We start from the raw sequence: 27,083 nt of genomic DNA, 5'->3' as shown, positions 1-27,083 counted from the left end.
CACCTTTGAAAATGACAGATACCGATAACCATAAAAATACTTAATATCAGCACTGATAATAGGCCAGGCTGATAATTAGTCGACTCCTAGCTGGAATAACGGAATGCTTTCTTTTGATGCTGACTTTTTCCCCCTTTTTCCCTGTAGCAACCTCAGAGTCCTAAGGAACAGCCGAAGAAAGGTGATCAGAAAGGAGATGATGCCAAAAAGCCAGGAGGTAAATACTGACAACATAGAAGTCATGAGTGAGACAAAAAGGCATTTCAAATTTACACTACTACTTAAAAGTTTGGGATTAGTAAGGTTTTTTAAAGAGGTTTTTAATGCTCATCAAGGCTGTGTTCATTTGATCAAAAATACAGAAAAAAATCTAATATTGTGAAATATTATTATGATGTAAAACAATGTTTTTCTGTATATTCAAATTTAATTTATATCTGTAATTTAAGTTGTATTTTTTACATTTACATTTACGTTCATTTTAATATGCTGATTTATTAACATGTGATACTTTTTTTCAGGATTCTTTGATCAATCAGGTTAAAAAGAACAGCATTTGTTTCAAGTAGAAAGGTTTTCTAACAATATACACTACTGTTCAAAAGTTTGGGGTCAGTGCATTTTTATTATGCCTTTTTTTCTAAGAAATTAGTACTTTTCACCAAGGATGTGTTAAATTAATAAAAAGTGATATAAATATTTTGAATAAATGCTGTTCAAAAAATATGTTTCCAACTATTTCCAACATTGATAATTCTAATAATAAATCAGGATATTAGAATGATTTCTGAAGGATCATGTGACACTTAAGACTGAAGTAACAGCTGATGAAAATTCAGCTTTGCATCACAGGAATAAATTACATTTTTAAGTATATTAAAATAAAAAACATTATTTTATATTGTAATAACATTTTGCAATATTACTGTTTTTTTTATGTATTATTGATCAAATAAATGCAGCCATGATGAGAATTTTTCAAACAACATTACAAGTTTTACTGATCCCAACCTTTTTAGCGGTGGTATACATACATGACCCTGGACCACAAAACCAGTCATAAGGGAACATTTTTGGAAATTTAGATACATTATACATTATCTTATGAATTAATAAGATTTCCATTGATGTATGGTTTGTTAATATAGGAGAATATTTGGCCGAGATACAACTATTTGAAAATCTGGAATCTGAGGGTGCAAAAGAAAAAAATCTAAATATTGAGAAAATCGCCTTTAAAGTTGTCCAAATGAAGTTCATTTGCATATTACTAATCAAAAATGAAGTTTTGATTTATTTACGATAGGAAATTCATGGAACATGATCTTTACTTAATATCCTAATGATTTTTGGCATAAAAGATCAAATTGATAATTTTGACCCATACAATTTTTTGTTGGCTATTGCTACAAATATACCCTTGCTACTTATGACCACTAGGGTCACATGCATGCATTAAATGCAAGAAAAAAGGTGAAAACAGTAAAATATCTGAAATGCAAAATGCTTTTTTATGGCTTATAAAAGTAAATCTTTGTCTCACAAATTCAAATTTGATTGATTGCTTACAACAGAACATTATTATGAAATGTTAATCCATATTTAGTACGTGGGAGAAACACTATGCAACATCTTGACACAAATGAAAGAGAAGATTGCACATTTCTGTCTTGCTCTCAGGGACAACTGGATTTTATTGCACTTGCTGTATGTTTCCAGTCAAGGTATCTGTCTTTGTGTTTTCCCCTCGCAGGACAGCCGAAGGGAGAGAAGCAATAATTTCCAGGCCTTCGTCAAGCTGGCTCTGGAGACTCTCCTGGGCTCTTGTCGACGCAAGCATGGGGGGCCCCGGGGTAGGCAGGGCTGAGGATTCTGCCAATCACTGGCATCCATCTGACCGTCGCTAGACAGAGCTTAGCCTAAGCCTACATAGTCTGTCCCTTCTGTGCCTTCTCACATGGGTCTCAGGTTTGAATAACGCTGCTTACACTGCTTCCAATTTGCGCATTGGAATTTGGGCCAATGAAACGCCTCCAGAGACTCTGTGACCCCGCCCTCATCTGTTCATTTGACTCCGCCCATGTCATAGATCTCAACTGTGCTGTACATAAATTAACTGATTAACAAATAAACATGATTTCATACGCTTGCCATAGTTTGGAATTTTGACTGATTTTAAAACCTAACTATTTATATATTTACACACACACACAATACTATGCAAAAGTTGGTGGCCATTGAGATTTTTAAATATTACAATTTATATTATAACATAACTGTTTTCAATTTTAATATATTAAATTTTTTTATTTATTCCTGTGATGACAATGCTGAATTTTCAGCATTATTATTTCAGTCTTCAGTATCACATGATCCTACAGAAATCATTTTAATATGCTGATTTGCTGCTCAAGAATTATTTGTTATTATTAATATTGAAAAAAATTGGCCTTTTTGTGGGGAAATGTGTCCTTGTAGTAAATATTGTTGAAAGATTGAAAATTACAAAAGATTAAAAATTTAAAAAAATTAATTTAATAGATTTTTAAAAAAAAATTTGATCCAAAGTACAACAAAAACAGTAAAATTAAAAATGTAAATTATAACAGTTATTTTTACAAATTAAAATAACTGTTTTCTTTTAGAATATATTTTAAAATGTAATTTATTTATATTTATATATTTCAAAGATTAATTTTAGCATCATTACTCCAGTCACAAGATCCTTCAGAAATAATTCTAATATTCTGATTTGCTACTCAAAAACATTTATTATTATTATTATTATTATGTTAAAAACAGCTAAGTAGACTTTTTTCAGGCTTCTGTGATAGAATAGAAAGTTCAGAAGAACAGCATTTATCTAAAATAGAAATCTTTTGTAACATTATAAATGTCTTTATCATCAATTTAAAGCATCCTTGCACAGTAAAAGTATTAATTTCTATAATTTCTACTCTAATTTATTTTCTTCTATAATAAAAAAGACTCTAGCTTCTTGCTTTGACCTTCAACAACATTTGCTTTTTAAAATAAATCCATTTTTGTTTACACCGGCCCCATGTGAACCGACATCTGGCCTAGTAGACAGCAGAGAAAAATATAGGTGTAGTGTAACCATGCATTAGAGGCAGCGCTGAGGGAATATAATGCATGTATGTAATATTAGGCTGAGGCAGCAAAACCATAGGATGTATTTGTCCCAGAGAACAAGTGTTTTATAGCAGATGCATGCTCTTCTAACTCGATTAGGGGTTGTGTTGGTTCTGGAAATAAAGCATATTACATGCACTCCGATATTTGACCATACAGTGGTTCTGCTTTATGGAATGTCAGATAGCACAATGTCATTCTTTCTCTTGACCTAACCACATCAGACAGATTGTGAGTGTGTGTGATCATATATGCAGAGCCACATATGCAGAGCCATAAACCCGTCAGAGTGATGTGGGCATTTCACTCCAGATACACATCAAAAAATATGCCATTCATATTTAATCTCAAGTAATGAATATTTACTTACAGCAGCAACGCTATCATATGTGGACATTTAACTAAAGATGTCATGCGATGGTCAGACCTGTATAAACTGGCACACTGGCTTAAACTTGTCTCAAAAGAGAACAGACACAGGATGTGAGAATTAATATAATATAATATATATCAGATGGTAATACTCTGGTATTTTAATTTATACCATGGTACTGAATAACTATATTTCAAGGTACTTCAAAGAATACCATAGTATTACCATGGTACATATACAAAAACAACATAGGCTACTATACTTACAAAAATGTACCATAGTATTACCATGTTATTCAATAAAGTACGATACATCATGGTACTGAATTACTATATGCACCATGGCATTTACATAATACAAGGTACCTCATAGAATACTATGGTATTATCATGGTACACATACAAAAACAACATAGGCTACTTTACATACAAAAATGTACTCAGAAGTACCACAGTAATACCATGGTATTTAGTAAAGTAATATATATTATATTTATGCACCATGATATTTACATAATACAAGGTACCTCATAGAATACTACGGTATTACCATGGTACATGTACAAAAATGTACTCAAAAGTACTATAGTATTATGATGGTATTCGATAAAGTATTATATATGGTACTGAATTACTGTATTTATGCACCATGGTATTTACATAATACAGGATACCTCATACAATACCATGGTATTACCATGGTACATGTACAAAAACAAAATAAGCTACCATACATACAAACATGTACTCAAAAGTACCATAGTTTTACCATGATAATCAATAAAATACTATATACCATGGTACTGAATTACTATATTTATGCACTGTGGTAGTTACATAATACAAGATACCTCATAGAATACCATGGTATTACCATGATACATGTACAAAAACAACATAGGCTACTATACATACAAAAATTTACTCAAAAGTACTATAGTAATACCATGGTATTTAGTAAAGTAATATATATTATATTTTGGAAACCATTGTATTTACATAAGGTACCTCATAGAATATTATGGGATTACCATGGTACATGTACGAAAACAAACATAATCTACTTTACATACAAAAGTGTACTCAAAAGGACCCTAGTATTATCATGGTATTTAATACTCAGTACTGATTTACTACATTTATGCACCATGGTATTTACATAAAACAAGGTACTTCACAGAATATCATGGTATTACCATGGTACACATACAAAAACAACATAGGCTATTATACTTACAAAAATGTACTCAAAAGTACCATAGTATTACCATGTTATTCAATAAAGTATTATGTACCATGGCACTGAATTACTAAAATATATTTATGCACCATGGTATTACTTCACAGAACATCATGGTATTACCATGGTACATGTACAAAAACAACATAGGCTACTATACTTACAGAAAATGTACTGAAAAGTACCATAGTATTACCATGGTATTTAATAAGGTACTATATACCAGGAATTACATTGACTATATTTATGCACCATGATATTTACATAATACAAGGTACCTCATAGAAAATATACCATGGTATTACCACAGTAAAATAGGCTACTATAGTTGTGCATGTTTAATGTTGACATGGTATTCTTTTAAGTATCAAACACTGTACAATGGTACTGAATAACTATATTTATGCACTGTAACATGGTTTTTAAATACTCCAAGGAACATAATAGAATACCAAGATATTACCATGGTAGATGTACAATAAACAAAATAGGTTACAATATTACAAAAACGTGCACAAAAAGTTTTATGATATTAACACAGTATTATATAAAATACCATATACCTATAATGTACAAAAGCATTTACATGTTATTACCATTATCATGATATATGTCCAATAACCAAAATATGCCTAAAAAGTACCACATGTACAATTATAGTACAATGGTTTACTCTCATGTGCCACTATGGAGTACCATGTAAATACCATGGTACATGGATTTCAGTATCATAGTATTACTATCTGATACCATTACTGCATCATTAACCATGGTGAAGTCGCAGTCCAAAAACATGGTAATACGATTGTGGTACGTTTTCTTCTAGTACTATGGAATGGATTCATAATTCTGTGGGTTCACGCCCACAAAATTGCCTCCCACCCACTCATACTCTCTCTCTCTTTCACACACTCACGATCCTTGGCTTCAGCCATTAGAGCTCCAGAATCGTCACACGAGAGCATCCAGTGCACGAAGCATCATTTCATCACAGATATGGCTTTCCATCAGCCTGCCGGATGGACGGCGGGATCGGCTGATTTCTGCACGAACGCCAGTGAAATGTTCGGATAACTGGCATCGGTTTTCCAGGTCCAGCATCTTTCTGAAGTGCTTCAGGTAAACGCTACAAGTGACGCTGCTGTTACAATCACTGTCGCGCGCTTTGACTGTCTGTGGGATTCTGTTGAGTGACACAATGTAACAAGCCAAAAAAAATCGAATCGTGATTTGGCGCGTTTCACCTGAGATCGTGCTTCTCACGAAAGGTGAATCTCACGAAAATATGTCCGGGTCGCATTTCACCCCAAAATTAAAATGAGAAGATTTCTTTGTACCATTCGTATTATTTTTAAGTGGTGGTATTATTTTAATGCGAATCAAGCTCAGTTTTTTTTTTACTTAAATCCAGATGTTTACCTTTTGAGTTTTTTTTTTTAATCTATCTATCTATCTATCTATCTATCTATCTATCTATCTATCTATCTATCTATCTATCTATCTATCTATCTATCTATCTATCTATCTATCTATCTTGTTGTTTTACATTATGTTTGTGAGAATAGATGCCTGCTTAATGGTTATGAAAATAATGCCACAAATGAATGCCAAAAAGGCTTTAGTTGTCTTTATGCTAACATATTTGTTTTTGGGCTGCAATATGTTGTTCTGATTATGAGATTTTCTTGTCAGATGGTCTGTAGACTATAATTAAATGCTATTGGGAACTTGGCGTAGGCAGCAAATTGCCCTTTACAAGCTCTCTGTAGGTGTTATACTATATACAGAGAAGAAGCATTGATGTACAGAGTCTTATACTAGAACATTATGTTTTAATTTTACTACATTTTTTACTACAGACAATAATTGACAGGCCTGTCAGGTCTCTGATATTGTGATTGGTTTGTTTTTAGGGAGATGCCAAGATGACATTGTGTTTGATAATTAATTTAAAATAATTTTAGTTTTTACAGACACAGTAATCTGTGTGTAACTTGATTTGTGTATCAAGAATCAGTGTTGTTATTGTTAGAAGAAAGAAGAAGAAAACGATCAAAAATAGTTTTTGTTAGTGTTTTTGTTAATTAAATTAAAGCTGTCAAAAAATATAAATATTAGATGCAAAATGTAAACTTAAAATACTGTGAAAAGGATCATTTTGTCAAATTAAAAGGTCAAAGTGCTTCACACAATGGCTTTATTCACTGTCTATCGATGTTATTGTGTAACTAAAACTACTATTAAAATACTAAAAATCATTTTGGGTTCTAAAGATGAAGTACTTAAATTACTTAAATATAAAATTACTTATAAATAAATTATAAATGTTAAAAAAAGTATTTAAAATGACAAAATGACTAAGACTTTAAGTAAAATAAAAAATGAAAATTTAAAACAAAAAGCTATAATTAATCATACTAAAATATAATATAAAAAATATGAAAATTAATCAAATATAATATTAGATGAAAAGCTTAAATGAAAATTAGAAATGTTGCCTTGAAATCTGAGTATTAGTACTAGAAGTACTAAAATTACTTAAATAAAAATAAATTAAATATAAACTTGACAAAAACATGTAATAACATTACTAAAACTCAAAATATAAAACATATTAAAAATAGGCTAATTTAAAAGAAAAATTCTATAATGGTAAATAATAATACTATAATATAATATTAATAAAATATGAAAATAAATCAAATGTAATATTAGATGATAATTAGAAAAGTTGTCTTGGAATCTAACTGAGTACTGGAAGTAGTAAAATGACTTAAAGGTCCCATATTGTCAAAATCGAAATTTCCTGGCTTTTTTCATGATAACTGAGGTCTAGGGGCTAAGTAACTACCATATGAGTTTCAAAACAGTCAATCCACAGTAAACTGCACACAGCCTGCTTAAAGTAGCTTTTCATTTTCACGAGCCGCTGTGACTTCTGTACAGATGTGACGTCCGATCTACTCAGTCACCGCCTTCAGTCACCACCCCCAGCACCAACCACCGTCCCACCCTCCTTTTGTCAAACCCAGACAACATCGCGTCCATAACATTGCTAAGCAACAACAACACGGAAACTAATCTAGAAAACCCTGTTCAGTCTATAGATCTCAAAACTACATCATTGCACAGGCTTCAGAACAACGTTAATATAAGAGACCAGAGGCACGTCAACTTCAGCCTCTTTCACACAGCGATTCCGGTAAATACACGGATAATGTTTCCCATGATTTGTTCCGGAATTGTTTAATTTGGTTCATTCACAGTTGTTTTCCGGAATCTGTGCGTGCTTTACACACAACCCATAAAGACATGTGACGTTTGGATGTGAGATGTAATGCGACTCGTACGTTTCACTAAACTGAAACTAAACTGAACAAACTGTGCTTCAGCGCTGATAGTGAGGAGCTGGCTCTGCCCGATCGCCGCTTCATTCCACTTTGCACGTATTTTTTGTCGTGAAGAGTCGCAGGGTAACGTGCATCATCACTACAACACTGCCTTTATGGTTCTGGCTTTTGTTCACACAGCGCTCGTTCCCGTAATTTTCCTGAATCAGCGTGAATTGTGAAAGGGGCTTTACTAAAGCAACAGTTATGTAGCTTACTGCATTCGGTGTTTGAAAAAGAAAAAACATTAATGATCATTCGGAAATATCTTGTTGAGTATCAGCAGGCTAGGCTCTCTCTATGGCTCTGGGTTCGGCTACAATGATAAATGACCGTAGTTACCTGTGATTGGCCTGCCTGTGCGTCACTCAGAAAACAACAGGCCAATCAGAAGAGAGGCTCATGAATATTAATTAGATGGGCCAAAATCGACCTGTTTTTGACAGAGCTCCTAAACAAGGAGCTGTAAAAATATATTGAGATGGATTTTGGCACTTATACCGCAAATATATATTCTTAAGGACATCAACAACTAAAATAAACCTCCAGAAATGTGTACAATATGGGACCTTTAAATAAAAAGAAATTAAAGCTAAATATAACCTTAAAAACTGTTAACAAAATTACTGAAACTTTAACTTAAAATGAAAAGTACGTTTAATTAATATAATTATAATACTAGATGAAAAGCTTAAATGAAAATTAGAAATGTTGCCTTAGGAAAAAGGAAGGAAGGAAAGGAGGTGAAGTGAGGCCAAGTATGGTGACCCATACTAGGAATTTGTGCTCTGCATTTAACCCATCCAAGTGCACACACACAGTAGTGAACACACACACACACACACACACACACACCGTGAACACACACCCGGAGCAGTGGGCAGCCATTGCTGCGGCGCCCGGGGAGCAGTTGGGGGATCGGTGCCTTGCTCAAGGGACTCACCTCAGTCGTGGTATTGAGGGTGGAGAGAGTGCTGTACATTCACTCCCCCCACCTACAATCCCTGCCGGACCTGCGACTCGAACCTGCAACCTTTGGATTACAAGTCCGACTCTCTAACCATTAGGCCACGGCTGCCCCCTTAGAATCTAACTTGGTATTAAAAGTAATACAAATTATTTGAATAAAAATAAATTAATAGCTGAATATAAACTTGACAAAAGCATGTAACAAAATTCCTAAAACTTTAACTAAAAATGAAAACTAAAAATGTGACTCTGGACAAGTCATAAGTCACACGGGTATATTTGTAGCAATACGCAGCAATACATTGTATGGGTCAAAATAATATTTTTTTCTTTTATGCCAAAAATCACAGGACATTAAGTAAAGATGAAGATATTTTGTAAATTTCCTACTTTAAATATATCAAAACTTAATTTTTTATTAGTAAAATGCATTGCTAAGAACGTAATTTGCTCTATATGCACCCTCAGATTTCAGATTTTCAAATAATTGTACCTCAATCAAATATTGTCTTTTATTTATTTATTCAGCTTTCAGATGATGTATAAATCTCAATTTCTCAATTCAAAAAATTGACCCTTATGACTGGGTTTGCAGTCCAGGGTCACAAATATAAAAAATAAAAGCTAATTTAAAATTAAAAAAGCTATAACAGTAAATTATTAATACTAAAATACCACTTTCAAAATCATGCAGTGACATTTCACGGATCAACCCTTGTGGGATTTTAGCCTTCAGCTTTACAGTTTCCAGTCCAGCTTAATAGAGAGTTTCATCCCAAAATGACGCCTTTGCTGAATGATGACTCACTTGTGATCACAAGAACTGTTGATGTAACGTGTCTTTCTGTGTTTTGTCTTAGGGAGAGTTTCACAGCTTTGCAGTGGAAGAACTGTGCAATGAAGACGTCAGTTATGGATCTTAAAGTGGAACCTATGGACCTTGATTACGACCAGCCGCCTCCCCTCCAAGTGTTCGCTCACACCTCGACTCTACATGGCATCTCTCATATCTTCTCGTACGAGAAGATCACGGCCAAATGCTGCCTCTGGGTGGTGTTTTTCCTCAGCTCGTTGACTTTCCTCATGTACGTCTGCGTCGATCGCATTCAGTTCTACCTGGAGTACCCTCACGTCACCAAGCTGGACGAGATCACGACGCCCGTGATGTTTTTCCCAGCGGTGACGATTTGCAATCTCAACTCCATCCGCTTCAGCAAGATCACACGCAACGACCTGTACCAAGCGGGCGAGCTGCTGGCGCTGCTGAACTCGAGGTTGGTGTGTGTGTATCAGTCGAGGGGCCGTGGTTAAGTTTTAATAATGAGCGTGAGTCACTCACTCAGTAGATTATGCTCTCGTATTCCCCGCATGAACGCACAAGCACATCGGAGTGTAAATGATTAGCGTGCTTTTATTGAACTTGAGGAGCGGAAATGAAAATGCAAGGCTCTGGGGAGTCCCTGATGCTGAAGTCATGATATTGTATATATTTCTGCCACTCCAGCCTCTGCATCCTAAGTGCTTTTCTGGCAAATTGAAAGATGCAGTCTGATTATTGTTCATTTTTTAATCGAGGAAAGTGCACTCTTAAAAACAAAGCTTCCAGTAGGGAGTTAGGAAGTGATGCTATAGGAGAACCATTTTTGGTTCCTCAGAGAACCTTTCAGTGATTCTTAAAGGAATAGTTCACCAATAAATGAGAATTTGCTCAAAATTACTCATGCTAAGGCCATCCAAGATGTAGATGAGTTTCTTCATCAGAACTGATTTAGAGTAATGTAGCACTATGTCACTCATCAATGGATCCTCTGCAGTGAATGGGTGCCGTCAGAATGAGAGTCCAAACAACTGATAAAAACATCACAATAATCCACAAGTAATCCACACCACTCCAGTCCATCAATTAATGTCTTTAGAAGTGAAAAGCTGCATGTTTGTAGTAAACAAATCCATCATTAAAGGCATAGTTCAGCCAAAAATGAAAATTTGAATGCTTACCCCCAGGGGATCCAAGATAATGATATAAATACTGTTTAGTTTCTTGCACACACCTTAATGTATCGCCACGAGCCACAGGTTTTAATTTGGTTTTGTCTGTGTATGTTTTTTTTTTACTCTTAAAGATTTGGTAACCATTGACTGACAAGACTGCTACGGTTTGAGTTTAAAATCTTCGTTTGTGTTCTGCTGAAGAAACAAAGTCTCCTACATCTTAGATGCTCTGGGGGTAAGCAGATAAACATCAAATTTTCATTTTTGGGTGAACTATCCCTTTAAGGCATTTTATCTTTAAACCGTCACTTCTGGCCAAAATAAAGGACCCTAATCTAAAATAATGCTCCCACCAATGAAAAAAAATCACATCATAATCCACCCACATATTTGTTTTGGACAATTTTGAACTGTTTTGGCTTGCGAGCGGTGTTCTTCTGATTCAGATGAGAGAACTTTTTCACTGAGAAAGCAATATTATGGAACATGGACACAAATTTTAGCCTAACTTTCATCTCATTTTCTCCCTCAACTTGTCCTACATTGCTGTTTTAGATTTTTTGTTAAGGGTGTTTGATTCTCTTTGCATGTTCACTTTGCAAACACTGGGTCGGTACTTCTGAAGTGATGTAGGAGGATTTTTAAATGATTTTTGAAGTTGAGGGAGAAAATGAGATGGGAGTTTTTTGACGTTTCACTGGATAAGATGATTCTTCCTTGGCTGGGATCATTTACAACCACATTTGGGATCGTTTGAAGCCGCATTTAAACTGCACTTTGGAAGTTCACACTCGCGGACACTATAGAAGTCCACTATATGTTGAAAAATCCTAAAATGTGACCCTGGACCACAAAACCAGTCTTAAGTCGCTGGGGTATATTTGTAGCAATAGCCAAAATTACATTGCATGGGTCAAAATTTTAGATTTTTCTTTCATGCCAAAAATCATTCAGAAATTAAGTAAAGTTCATGTTCCATGAAGATTTTTTGTAAAATTCCTACTGTAAACATATCAAAATGTAATTTTTGATTTGTAATATGCATTGTTAAGAACCTAATTTGGACAACTTTAAAGGTGATTTTCTCAGTCTTTTTGATTTTTTTGCATCCTCAGGTTTCTGATTTCAAATAGATGTATCTCAGTCAAATATTGTCCTATCCTAACAAACCATACATCAATAGAAAGCTCATTTATTGAGCTTTCATATGATGTATAAAACTCAGTTTTGTCAAATTTAACCTTATGACTGGTTTTGTGGTCCAGGGTCACAAATGTTTTCCTTACATAATTTCGTCACCTTAGTCAAAATTGAGTTATTCACATATTCTTATTCTGTGACAACTTATTCACATTATTTGATGCTTCTTTTGTAAGCTGTGTACATTTTTGTTTTATAGAAAACAAAATTTGTTCTATCAACAGAAGTCTATGGAATGCAAAAACTTTGAAGCTCAATATCTCAAAAGTCCTCAGAATGCAGATAGAACCTTATAATTCTAAGGTGACGATTTCTTTACGACTTAAAGAAAGACATGAACATCTTGGATGACAAGGGGATGAGTACATTATCTGTACAATTTTGTTCTTAAAGTGAACTTCTCCTTTAAGATTGTTTTTTATTTTATCACAAACACACAGCTTCTCACCTTAGGGATTACTCTACTTTAAAAAAAAAATCTCGATAATTTACTCATCCAAGATGTTCAAGTCTTTCTTTCTTCAGTCAAAAAGAAATTAGGTTTTTTGAGGTAAACATTCCAGGATTTGTCTCCATATAGTGGACTTCAGTGGGGCTCAAGAGATTGAAGGTTAAAAATGCAGTTTAAATGCAGCTTCAAAGGACTCTACACGACCCAGGCGAGGAAGAAGGGTCTTATCTAGTGAAACAATGTTTTGTTTGGGGGTTTTTTTGGACAATTTATATACTTTTTCACCTTAAACACACGTCTTGTCTAGCTCTGCATGAAATGTACTTTAGTTAGGGCATGTCAAAAAACATCTCATTTTCTCCCCCAACTTTAAAATCATCCTACATTGCTGCGGAAGTACCGACCCAGTGTTTACAAAGTGAACATGCAAAGAAAGTCAAATGGCCTTTACAAAAAAAAAAAGGTAAAACAGTGATGTAGGATGATTTTAAAGTTGGAGGAGAAAATGAGATGGGAGTTTTTCGACATACCCTAATACACGCAGAGCTAGACAAGATGAGCATTTGAGTTTAAAAAGTATTAAAAAGGTCAATTTTTTTTAGAAAATAATTGATCGTTTCACTAGATAAGACCCTTCTTCCTCGACTGGGATCGGTTTAAACTGCATTTTGGATGTTCAAACTAGGGGGCACCATAGACGTCTATATTATATCAAGGGAAATCCTGAAATGTTTTCCTCAAAAGACATAATTTCTTTACCACTGAAGAAAGAAAGACATGAACATCTTGGATGACAATGGGGTGAGTAGGCTACATTATCTGTAAATTTTTGTTCTGGAAGTGAACTACTCCTTTAAGAACCTTTTAATAAAGAACCTTTTTCCATTATAAAGAAGCTTTTGTCAAGTGGAAAGGTTCACTTAATGCTAAAGCTTCCTCATAAGCTACCACAAATGGCAATGACCTTTATTTTTACTGGTGTGACACGTCTTTCTGGATTGCTGAGGTGCAACTCTCGTATTAAAATATTTAAGTAAAATGAAATCTTTGGCATGAGCATCAGTATCCGCTTCCATCTGGCATCAGGAAGTCGTGATTTAGTTACTGCAGTGTTGTAACACCCGGCAGCTGTGATGTGGGTTTGAATTGGACTTCAGTCATGCCTGCTTCTGCATTTAAAGTGCTTCTGCACAGTGACACCCCCCCCCCCCCCCCCACACACACACACACACACACACTGTCTTTCTTTCTCAGTTTTATTATTCGGTCCAGTGTGGCACTTTTCGACATGTTTACAGAGAATTAACCTTGACTATTCATCTTCCTAAAAGGACAGCTGAAAAGAACATGCACAGCTTTGCTGCACCAAGGGCACAAAATAAATATTGACTTTGTGCCATTATTTGGGCTCTGTTGTGAGTGTAGTCAAATTGAGATTCAATCTAGAGTTTTTTGCCTCTAAGTTTTGCTCTTTTTCTTCCTTTCTTCTGGGGAGCACAGAAAAAAGATGAAGAATTTTGCAACAGATATAATGTGACATACATACTAGTGTTATTTTAGTACTATTTATATACAATTTTAGCTTTTATTCATATTTTAAGTTAGCTTTTATTTTTGTATTTTCTGTTTTCATTTCATTTGAACTTGCACTACCAGTCGAAGGTTTTTGAACAGTAAGATTTTTAATGTTTTTTAAAGTCTCTTCTGCTCGCCAAGCCTGCATTTATTTGAAGTACAGCAAAAACAGTAAAATTTTGAAATGTTTTTACTATTTAAAATAACTGTTTTCTAATTGAATGTTGTAAAATGTAATTTATTCCCGTGATTTCAAAGCTGAATTTTTAGCATCATTACTCCAGTCACATTATCATTTATAAATAATTTTAATATTCTAATTTGTTGCTCAAAAAACATTTTTATTTTTATATTATTTTATTATTATTATATTGAAAACAGCTAAGTAATTTTTTTCAGTTTTTTTTTTTATAAATAGAAAGTTTAGAAGAACAGCTTTTATCTGAAATAAAACGCTTTTGTAAAATTATACACTATACCATTCAAATGTTTGAAATCAGTATTTTTTTGGGGGAAAGATATTATAGAAATAATTATTTTTATTTAGCAATGATGCTTTAAATTGATATGATTTCTATTTTAGATATTTCTTTCTATTCATCAAAAAAACCTGAAAAAATTCTACTCAGCTGTTTTCAACATAATAATAATTATATAGTTTTGAGCAGCAAATCAGAATATTAGTATGATTTCTGAAGAGCTATAATACTAAAAAAAATCAGATTTGAAATCACAGGAATAAATTACATTTTAAAATATATTTAAATAGTAAACAGTTGTGAATTGTTAGTGTTTTGCTGTACTTTGGATAAAATAAATGCAGGCTTGGTGAGCAGATGAGACTTTAAAAAGCATTAAAAATCTTCCTGTTCAAAACCTTTTGACTGGTATAGTATATATTTTAATTATTTCAGCTTTAGTTTTTAATAGTTTTAATTAATGGTAGAACCTTGATTTGCATAACTTCCTTTCTTCTGTGGAACACGAAATAAGATATTTTGAAAACTGTCTAAAAAATGTGTCATTTCACAATGAAGATTGAGTTATGACATTTTGATTAAAAATCATAAGTTCAATAAATAAATAAAGGAAACATATGCATGGATGAATATTTCATAATAAGACGAATAACATGCATTTTGAAATTAGATATGAATTTTAATTTCTTGCCAACTTCACCAATACAAAATGTAAATAAATAAATACAAACAAAGAAATCTTGTTGAAAGTAACAGCTTAAACCAGCCTAAAGTGGTTTGCTTGCCTTAGCTGCTGATTTAAACTGGGTTTAACTGGTCTCCCATGTTGAACAGCTGACAAAACTGTTCTAAAACCATAAAACCAGACCATCCTGGCCTGTGGAAAATGGTTTGGTGGACAACTACAGACCACATTAGACTGTTTTAAAGGGGTCATCGGATGCCATTTTCCACAAGTTCATATGATTCTTTAGGGTCTTAATGAAAAGTCTATAATATACTTTGGTTAAAATTTTAAAAAAATTTAAAAAACACCTTTTTACCTTGTCAAAATCAGCTCTGCAAAATATCATTTTATTGCATGGGCCCTTTAAATGCAAATGAGCTCTGCTCGTCCCGCCCCTCTCTGCTGTGGGATTATAAACTGTAATGTTTATTTTAGCCACATTTAACTGCGAAACTTGCCAACAAGCACATTATTAAGAAAGGCCATTTACAAAGATGCATAAAAAACCCTTATACTCACTTCTGCTGTGGTGAAGCTGCATCACAAATCATTCACACAAACATAGATGCATATGTAGATCGGGATCGGCGCTATCCTCTGCATCTTCAGCGGCTCAGATGTCGGAAGTAAATGACGACTGCTATGTTCATTATTACATCCAACAACAGAACACCTCAATCGCTAAATTATAGTCTTCCTCTGCACCTGAGTCACACAATGGGGATAAAATTCGGAGTGTTTCAGCTCGGTGAGGGTGGGTCTAAGGTAAGGCGCTCATGTCAATCAACTGTGTTTCGTCACAACGAGAAGAAGCTGAGAATGACCTGATTTTAAAAAGCGGATATTACTTTTAAAGATTAAAAAATACCACTGGGAGGATTTTTATCATTGTAGGGTGGTTGTGGACACAAACTGCCAACACACATTAATGTTCAAACAACATGTAAAAGTTAGTTTTGCATCAGATGACCCCTTTAAGCTGTATGTTTCAGCAGAGAGTCTCTTAATATAAAGTTAATTAAAAACAATATTAAACCAATGGATTCTGCACTAAGTTCACAACCTAATGCTAAAAATAAAAGCTTTAATATCCACGGAGCTTCTTCATTGCACTAATAGTTCCTTTTAGTTGAAAAAGTGAATTGTTCTTCACACTGTTCTTTGAAAGGTTCTTTTGGGAACCAAAATTGTTTCTTCTATGGAATCGCTGCAATAAAACTTATTTAGAGCCTTTATTTTTAGGAGTGTACTCTCATGTTCTTCTGTTTTTTTGTGGTCTGTCTCTGTAGACATGAGATTCGGGACGCTCACCTTGTTGAAGAAAGCGTGATGGAGGTTCTCAAGAGCAAAGCAGACTTTCGCTCCTTCAAGCCGCGACCCTTCAACATGTGGGAGTTCTATAATAGAACAGGACACGACATGAAAGACATGCTGCTCTCCTGCCAGTTCAGAGGTTCGCCGTGTCGACCCGAAGACTTCAGCGTGGTGAGGCACTCTAGGGATGCGCAGTGATAGATTTCTTTGAGCTCTTTGAGCTCTTTTCACTTCAAGTCCCATTCTGCGGCCCTGGCGTATTTATTTGATGCGAATCTCTCAGAGCGCTGGAGGCTTTTTCTAGGTTTCAGCCAAATGCTGGGGTGTGATGTTTGACAGTCCAATCATTTATGCCGCTGGAAATGAAGTTTTGTAGTTCTCGAGATTTCCCAGGGTTCACATTGTGCTGTTAAGTTGTTTTATGGCTTTCATTTCGCAACAATAACAAAAAGCACCAAAAATTCCATTTTCTTTTATGTGTCCGGCAACATGGTAAAACCAGAGCTCAACTATGAGGATGGCGTGACGGCCTGAGGCTGATGTGAGAGAGAGCTATGGTCAATTCAGTTTGTGTGAGTAGAAGTTCATTGAAATATTAAATTATACACTACAGTTCAAAAGTTTTTTGAAAGTCTTTGAAAATGGTCAACATGGCTGCATTTATTACTGTAAAACAAGAATATTGGTAAATATTATTACAATTTTAAATAACTTTTTGATATTTGACTATATTTTAAAATGTAATTTATTCCTGCGATGCAAAGCTGAATTTTCAGCATCATTTCTGCAGTTCTCAGTGTCACATGATCCTTCAGAAATCAGTCTAATATACTGATTTGCTGCTTAAGAAACATTTTTTACTATTATCAATGTTGAAAACATTTTATGATGAATTTGAAAGACCAGGAATCATTAGCTGCGCTTCCATTACAGATTTGCGCAAAACTTTGGCGCTATTTTATAAATGTCTATTAAAGAGTATTGCGAAATGACGGCATTTCCATTAACCGATGTTATGCGACTGGAACGTAATTTTTTCCTCTTGCGATAAGTTATGACAATGGATTTTTGCAGAATTTTGCCTATATTTAATCGAATGTGACCTGTAAATGCAAAACAAAAAACATTTCCATTGCTGTTTTGTGAAATATTCATTTTTCGAATTGCCTGAAAAAACACTTCATGCAAGCGTAAAAACTTTTTTGCGATATATGGGAGTTTTTGCGCAATTGATGCATTTCCTTTAGGCGTATTTTCAATTCAAAAAGCAAAACAAAAGCACGGACATCAGTCTCAAATGGGTGCTCGACTAAAAAGCAACAAGTAGAAGAATAAAGTTAAAGTCGTCAACACCAAAGCTCCAAAAATATCAAAAAAGTTTTGTTTGCGATAGCTTTTTTATAAATTAAACTTTTTTGATATTTTTGGAGCTTTGGTGTTGACGACTTTAACTTTATTCTTCTGCGTATTTTCAATTCGCAATTTCATTTTGCAGTTTAAGGGGTAATGGAAACGAATCATTAGATGCGTTTCCATTACAGATTTGCGCAAAACTTTGGTGCTATTTTATAAATGTCGATTAAAGAGTTTTGCGAAATGACAGCGTTTCCATTAACCAATGTTATGCGACTGGAACATAATTTTATACTCATGCAATAAGTCATAGCAACGGATTTTTGTGGGATTTTAGCAATATTTAATCGCATGTGACCTGTAAATGCAAAAATAAAGTTTTTATTGCTGTTTTCGAATTGCTTGAAAACCATCTCATGCAAACTATTTTGCGTTATATGGGAGTTTTTGCACAATAAGCGGCGTTTCCATTACAGATTTGCGTAAAACTTTGGCGCTATTTTATTAGGGGTGGGGCAAAAATCGATTCTGCATCACGATTCTCTCTTCAACGATTCTGAATTCTGAGTTTTTTTCCATCACTGCACAGAATTTGCACCGTAAAACATGTGTACATTGCTTGACTGTATCTGCGTTTCCATTACCCTTTAAATTGTGCAAACTGAACTTGTGAATTGAAAATACGCCTAATGGAAACGCGTCCATTGTGCAAAAACTCCCATATATCGCAAAAAAAAAAAATTACGCTTGCATGAGCTGGTTTTTCAGGCAATTCAAAAAAAGAATATTTCTCAAAACAGCATTGGAACTTTTTTTTTTTTCCCGCATTTACATGTCACATTAAAAATAGCCAAATTCTCACAAATATTTCTTGCCATGACTTATCGTGCAAGAAAAAAATTATGTTTCATTCACATAACATCGGTTCATGGAAACGCCAATATTTTTGCAATACTTTTTAATCAACATTTATAAAATATCACCAAAGTTTTGCGCAAATCTGTAATGGAAACGCACCTAGTGTGTGCTTCCACTTGCCGTGTTTTACTTTAGATATGCTTTCATTTATGCCATTTGGAAAGCAGTCTTATTAGATGCACGAAACTCGCACACTGACAGACTTTCACGTAGCTTTGTGATTGTCCGTCCTAAAGCTCGATTGCAGCTGCGATTAAATGCACTTGCATTTGTGAATACTTTTATACAAAATTGATGTACACACAGTCAGTTATGTTTTCAAAGCAGGACAAAGCATCTGATATATCGAAACAGATCTGTGCTTTAGTTTGAATGCAGCCTGTTAAAGCTGCCACTGTCTATGATCTCATCAGTAATAATCAAACAGCAGTAATGCTGATGAAAAAAAAAAGAAAAAACAATAACTATTGTCTGTAAACTTTCGGATACTTAAAGAAAACTTATTTTTAATAAGTAATTGTTTTAAAAAGTAGCCTGCTCATATAATAAAAAAAGTTAATTTTGCACAAAATACATTTGATATAAAATGTGTATGAAAATGTAGCCATGTGCAGTAATATTGAAAACTGAGAATGTGATGCATCGTGATATTTAGTTGATAATGAAAATCATAAATTGAATCAAGAAACCAGTGAAGACTGACACACCTACTTTTAAGATGGCAGTACTTACATACAGAGATTCCAACTATAAACAAAAAGCATAGAAACAGCAATTTTAGATTGTGTTAAAATGTGACTCCGAGATTTGGAATCGGATCGGATCAGAAGTGCCTAAAGACTCCCACCCCTATATTTTATAAATGTCAATTAAAATGTATTGCGAAATGACAGGATTTCCATTAACTGATGTTATGCGACTGAAACATAATTTTTTGCTCTTGCGATAAGTCAAGGCAACTAATTTTTTGGGGATTTTGGCCATATTTAATCGAATGGAAAAACTTTTCCATTTTTGCGCAATTTAAAGGGTAATGGAAACACAGCTATTGTCGCATTCAATCAATTTAATGCATCCTTGCTGAATGAAAGTAAAAAAAAAACTCTTAATGACCCTAAACTTTTGAAAGGTAGTGTGGTTATGATTTGCAGGTGTTAAATCTTTGTTACCTTAAATGATATTTGTTGTAAATTGTTGTCTTCAAGAAATCTTTTCTATCACCAACTAAGGCTTGCAGAGTTGTTGTTTTTTTCAGATGTGTCTGATAGTTTGATGCATTATCTGAAAAGATTTTTTGAGCAAGTTTCTTATCCATCAGAATAGTAACAGAGCATTATTTTCTTTAAAAGCTGTAAATATGCAAATATATATTCATTATTGTAGGCTTACCGTCGTGAATTGTGTCAGGTAAGAACATCATTTTGTTCATCTTTGCCCAGAAAAACTTCTGTACAGCTTTAGAAAAGCTGTGAAAATTATTTTTTTGCCAGGGCAATGCATTTTGTGTGTGGCAGACTCCTTTGTTAAGAGCTAATTAAATTCTTTACAAGTGGTACATTTGATCTGTGAGGTGTTTCTGGGAATCAAACCCATGACCTTGGCATTGTTGGTATTAAGTGCTTCCTTTTGAACTACAGGAATGCAAATTAAAATCTGTCAGATCTGAACTGCAGTAAGTACAAATCTGAACCACTGATCCAACCACTGTAGCAGAAAATAAACATACATTTTTTAAAGGTTTTTTTTTGTGCATGTACCATATAGTCTTTCAAGCACATTGAAAGAATTTGTGTGTTTACTTTGAAACATTTTTACATTTTTTAAATTAGAGTTTTTTTTTCCTTTTTTGTTTATATCTCACAATTCAGATTTTTATTTGCCATTGACTTTTCTTGCAATTCTTCTTGCAAGTTTATGTCCTGCAATTTAACCTTTTGTTTTTGCAATTTTAAGTTTATATCTCACACTTAGAAAGTATTCAAGTGACAATAAAATGAAATTCTGACCTTTTTCCTTTGAACTCTGAGTTTGCACTTCATACTTCTGTCTTCTCAGATTTGCACAAAAAAGTCTGAATTGCAAAATAGACTCAGAATTTTGCTAAAAAAAGTCTGAAATTGTGAGATATAAATTCAGAATTGCAAAAAAAAAAAGTCTGAATTATAAGATATAAACTCAGAACTGCAAGAAAAATGTCTGAATTTCAAGAAATAAACTCAAGATTGTAAGGCAAAAGTCTGAATTGTGAGATATAAACTCAGAATTGTAAGAAAAAAGTCTGAACTTTAAGATATAAACTCAGAATTGTGAGAAAAACGTCTGAATTGTGAGATATAAACTTAAAATTGCAAAAAAAAGTATAAATTGCAAGAATTGTGAGAAGACATTTCTAAATAGTGAGAGATAAACTTAAAATAGCTAAAAATGTCTGAATTGTGAGCTATAAACTCAGATTTGCAAGAAAAAAGTCTGAATTATAAGATATGAATTTTGAGATCAAATTCCATAATATTGCAGCTTTTTGTATTGCTCTGTGTTGCTTTAAGGTCAAAATAAAAATATAATATTCAAATATTCAAATATTGCGAGTTATAAACTCTCCACTGTGAGAAAAAAGTCTAAATTGCGAGATATATACTCAGAATTGCAAGAAAGAAAGTCTGAATTCCAAGATATAAAGTCTTGTGAGATATTAACTTAATATTGCAAAAATAGGTATGAATTGTGAGATATAAAACTCAGAATTGTGAGAAACAATTCTGAATTGTGAGATATAAACTTAAAATGACAAACAAAAGTCTGAATTGTGAGATATAAACTTACAATTGTGAGAAAAAAAAGTCTAAATTATGAGATATAAACTCTGAATTGTGATATGAATAAAGAATTGTGAGGGAGAAAAATGGTCTGCATTACGAGATATAAACTCTGAATTGTGCTGAAAAAATTCTCAAGCGTGAGATATAATCTCAGAATTGCAAAGAAAAAAAGTATTGTAAGTTTAAAAATTGAAATTACTTTTTACATTTGTTATCCCATAGCGTAAACAAGCATCTCATAAAAACTCCAATAATCTTTGTTTAAAAAAATCCTTTTTTTACAGTGTACTTGCCATGCCATGCAACCATGATTCATGCATGTGGCAACCACTGTATTATGGTATATATCCGTGTACCATGATATTACCACATGAAACCACTGCTACAGTACTTTTATGTCTGAGAAGCCAGTGACTCACACCTAAATGTTTAACTGTAAGCGATGAGAGCAGATGTGAGCAGCAGCTCATTACTGAAAGCGAGCGTCTGAGCAAGAGTTCACTATGACACTATGAGGACTATGGTGCTGAAAAGGTTGCTTTGGTGATGTAACCATGTTTCTCTCCAAGTTTCCATGGCGACATGTGGAACTGACTCCCCCATCCGCGTCTGAAGCATCCGAAGTCTTTTGTGTGTGTGTTGGTGATAATGCCCTACTTACCCAAATGCCAGCATGAGCATATTGTACAGGGATTTTTCCATCTCTAAATATAAGTGCTTGTATAACAGCATCAGTAGTTCCCAGATGAGCAAAGAGTCTCCCAAAACCTCTGCCTGTTTATTATTCCCCGATGACTTTATCTCACCTTCCATGCCAGGCTTTTGAAGAAAGCCTAGAGTCGCGTTTGCTCCGGGCTGCTTTAAACTCCCACAGCAGGTTCAAAATACCCTGCAGCCTTTAAAATAGGTCAGTGTTAAATATTAGATTTGGTGTGATGTGTGAGAGAGTGTCTGGGACAGTCTATTCTTTATCTCTGTCTTTACTGACTCAGTGCTTTGGGAAAAAATAGCCCAGTGAAGTGCACCAGACTTTTTGTAATTGTTAATGGAGTTCGAGGGATGGCTCTCCTTAGTCGGTCTTCACGGCCAGCCGGCTCTATTTAGTGGTTTTCAGCTCTGTGTTGCTACAATTAAATGCTTGATGGGTTTTCGTTCTGGGAGGGGAATTGCTTGCTTCATTGGCCTTGATGACGGAAGTCATTTGGCTCAAATGCTGTTTAGATACTCTCCAAACTACTTTATTTGGCACTTTGCACAAATAGGGTGCACTTGGTGATTTTTCTTTAACCATTTGAGGCTGAAATCGTATGGTTGTTTTTACAAGATCTGTTAAAAAGTTTTCACATTAGTAGCTGGTTATTTAAAAAAAAATCTAATCAAATATCTGATGATTTTTTTTTAATGTAGTCTGTTGAATTGATATTTAATCATTGTAGTAAAAAGCAATTGTTTATAATATAGCGATTACTGGGAAGACATTTAGGCACATATGAAAAAAGTCATTACATATTATTCAGCAAGTAACCTGTAACCACCTAAATGATTAAAAAAGCATTTTTGCCAAATCTTGGTCATTGGAACCATTTATGACTGTTAAAGCGCCCACTGTGTTTCGATCTCCCTAAAACTTTGCATACATGTTTAGAATTACCTGTTGAATGTGCTTACCAGGTTTTGTGAAGTTTTGAGTTTTCGTTTAGGCTTTATAGTCTTTTGGGTATATTTTGACAGGCCCCTTTTCTAAACACAACCCCATTATAGTTTTCCAAAGGGTAATTTTCCAAATTTTATGATGATTAGTGTCCTAGAGAGTCTAGCGAATTGAACTGCAGTTGTTGTTTTTTTTTTTCAGACCTAGGGATAGTTCACAAAAGTATTTTTTTTTTTTTTTTTTTTCTCAATCCTTTAACAAACGGTTTGTTTGACAGCAGTAGTTCTAGTGACAAAGTTGTTCGGAATGAGGAAGTCTATCGTGTGATATGAATATCATGTGTTTGTATGAAAAGCTGCACAATATACAATCGTTTTAGCCCTTGAAAATGCAATATCGGCTCCCAGTGGCCGATTTCTTTCAAATAAAGGTTCATGTGTCAAACAGGCCCACAGAGTTTCATTCCAATCAACCTGTTAAGCTTTTCTAATAGGTGCTCAAAGTTTATTGGCTTAAGCTGGTCATGTTTTTTAAGATATGCAAATGTCCTCATAGTAGAGGTGGGCGGTACACCGGTGTCATAGTCAGCACCGGTGTGACATTGCGCCACGACATGGATTTTCTAATACCGTCAATACCGTAATAAATCAATTATGTGCCTCGAACGGCTGCATTTACATCAATAATAGCTAATTCTAAATAATAAGGCATTAAATTTTCTTCAAACGTTCAGTTGTGGTCTGAATACCTGTCCTTATACTATATATCTTGTTGTAAATAAAAAAGTAAAACATATTCGTATCAGCTTTGCAGGTGGTAGGTAAAAGGGGAGTGGCCATTAAACGACTGGTGAAACATCCTGAAGAAAGGTCGGGCCTGTAGCCTATACCAGGGGCGGAGTGGCAATCGGGACGACCGAAAATGCAGAAAATCAAACACCATCCAAATTTTTTTATGACGGACGAAAGTTTCAGAGGCAGTGTGTAAACTCGATTAACATAACCTGTAATTTTTTTTTTTACGTGCAAAAATCTCGGACGAAAATTTCGTACTCATGTGTGCAACGACATTACCTCCAGCAGCTCGTGTTGGATGCAGGGTTGCCAAGTCTGCGTTTTCCCCCACAGAATTGGTCTACTTTTAAACTGTTGCCATGGGTTGATTCCCCCCATTTATTTAAAGGTTTTAAATTTAAATTAAATTTAAATTAAATTTCAATAAAAAATAATTTTTGTTTTGTTGTACACTGTTAAGTAAGATCTTTAGTTTTTTTGCAAAATAAATATGTTGAGAATGCATAATACTCTCCCATGGCTCTTTTTGATAAGGATACCTACCATTTACCTATTATATTATAAAAAATTAGGGCCGGGACTTTAACGCATTAATTTAGATTAATTAATTACACAAAAATAACGCGTTAAATTTTTTTAACGCATTTTAATCGCACTTAGTTTTGCACCGCGGAACGTTTCTCACTGGATGAGATTCGGCGGACCGATTATACTGGAGCACCAACTAGCGTTCAGACCAGAGCCATATAAAAAGATCTTTTTATATGGCTCTGGTTCAGACAAGCTGCGTCCGTCCTAAATAGTATTGTATGTCCCAAATTGTAGTATGTTTAAAAAAGTATTCCAAAGATTCCCGGATGGTCTACTACTTAACGATCAATGCACACTCTTAACGGCTATTGCCCGCAACACACTGCGCCGTGAACGAGGATGCAATTAGAACTACAAACACGCATAAAAAGTGTTAAAAAACTACAAACATGGAGGATATGCGCGACCAACGGACAGGTAGAGAAAGGGGTTTGAGTGATAAATAATCAGTGTGTAACCTGATAAAAAATATTTTTTAAATGTTATCCGCGTTATATTCCATGTGCAGCAACATTTATAATGATAGGTTTGGTCATTAACGTTTAAATGCATAATTAAGCAAACACAAGAGCAGAGTTCTCGGCATGAAAGACTCGTTAAAGAACGTGCCTCTTGCTACACTTAATGGCAATATTGCACTGGTCTGTTGGACTTGGTTGAACAAAAATAAACAATATTTTGTTGCTTAAGCTTATGTATTCAGTCATTATTCAATGGTATACTAAAAATCCATGTAAAAATCTTACTTCTCACTGTTCTCAGGTCAAATATTTATATGCGATTAAAATGCAATTAATTTCGATTAATTAATTACAAAGCCTCTAATTAATTAGATTAAATTTTTTAATCGAGTCCCGGCCCTATAAAAAATATTAACTTTATTCACATACTAAAGGGACAGGACAGGCTACTCCTCCCAAAATGTACCAAAAAAAGTAATACCGTGATATTATACCGTCACCGTTCAAAAGATGAAAAATACTGTGATATTAATTTTAGGTCCTATCGCCCACCCCTACCTCATAGCCACTTGTGGAACTTTGGACCAAGACCGTGCATAATGATTTTCACGTTGATACAACAAACGGGTACGTAGTTAGGGCTTTTTTATTCTTATAGCGCCACCAAATGGCCAAGCTCCACGACTTTTTTCACGTGACCTCAGATTCAGCTCTTACATATGCGTTGTGAGTTTGGCGAAGATATCTCATTCTGTTCAAAAGTCATAGCCGTTTTAGTAAAAGTGGCCCTCTCCCTTTCAAAACGTTTTGCCGTCCTTTTGCGATGGAGGGTCGAAAGTTCAACCTGTTATTGATAATTATTGATATTCACTCTCCAAAGAATTGCTTGAACTGGTTCCAGTTGGTTGAAAAACCTAAAAGTAGTTCGCAAAAGTAAGACAAGACAAGACAAACGATTGAGAGGATATGAGTGATTTCGTACTTTTGATCGCTGTAGTGCCCTCATCAGGCCGATTGGGGTGAGCTTTGGTGACGTTGTAGATGGTGTGAGTACTACCATCCCTCCAAGTTTCAAGTCTCTACGATTTACGTATTGGTCAGCACGATCAGTTTTACATGGAGTTTACTGATTCTTGGCCATTCTAACAATTACAAAAGAGTTTCAGCTCTATGCGCTTGAACCCCTAATAATTATTTCAGAAATTATTATTTTAATTATTTTGAAATGTAATATTTAGCTGTCTCTCAAATTTTGTGCGCAATAATGTATTTCTGTTATCGCACAAATTTCCCTCCATTTCAAAATGGATACATTATTTGAAATTCTAACACCCATCAATTGACATAATTTGGATTTTTTGAAAAACATGATGGGAAAACAAGAAAATAATAATAACAATTTTTTAATATCATTTAATTTATCAATTTCCCTGATGTTTATACACTATCATTTAAAAGTTAGGGGTGGAAAGATAAAAAAAAAAAAAAAAAAAATTAATACTTTTGTTAAGCAAAGATTAGTTAAATCAATCAAAAGTGACAGTAAAGACATTTACAATGTTACATGTTAATTTGAATTTCCTGTTTATCAAAAAATCGTGAAAATTGTCATTTTCCACAAAAATATGTTGCAGC

General features: G+C 34.2%; 1 protein-coding gene and 1 long non-coding RNA gene across 2 annotated transcripts in view; both read left to right on the top strand.

Moving 5' to 3' along the window:
* LOC141287617 (uncharacterized) overlaps positions 1 to 2,149 on the top strand; it is a 4,016-nt gene extending 1,867 nt beyond the window's left edge. The window contains exons 3-4 of the long non-coding RNA XR_012339502.1: positions 148 to 217; positions 1,754 to 2,149. This is a non-coding gene — a long non-coding RNA (uncharacterized lncRNA). The remainder of the gene's footprint in view (positions 1 to 147; positions 218 to 1,753) is intronic.
* Positions 2,150 to 5,707: 3,558 nt separating this feature from the next.
* asic1a (acid-sensing (proton-gated) ion channel 1a) overlaps positions 5,708 to 27,083 on the top strand; it is a 54,100-nt gene continuing 32,724 nt past the window's right edge. Inside the window, exons 1-3 of the mRNA XM_073818946.1 lie at positions 5,708 to 5,884; positions 9,984 to 10,397; positions 16,837 to 17,032. Coding sequence (XP_073675047.1) covers positions 10,021 to 10,397; positions 16,837 to 17,032 — 573 coding nt within the window. The 5' untranslated portion in view covers positions 5,708 to 5,884; positions 9,984 to 10,020. The remainder of the gene's footprint in view (positions 5,885 to 9,983; positions 10,398 to 16,836; positions 17,033 to 27,083) is intronic.

Source organism: Garra rufa, chromosome 15 (genome assembly GCF_049309525.1).
Source record: "Garra rufa chromosome 15, GarRuf1.0, whole genome shotgun sequence".
NCBI lineage: Eukaryota > Metazoa > Chordata > Actinopteri > Cypriniformes > Cyprinidae > Garra > Garra rufa.
The sequence above is the reverse complement of the archived record's forward strand: the minus strand, read 5'-3'. Positions and strand labels throughout refer to the sequence as shown.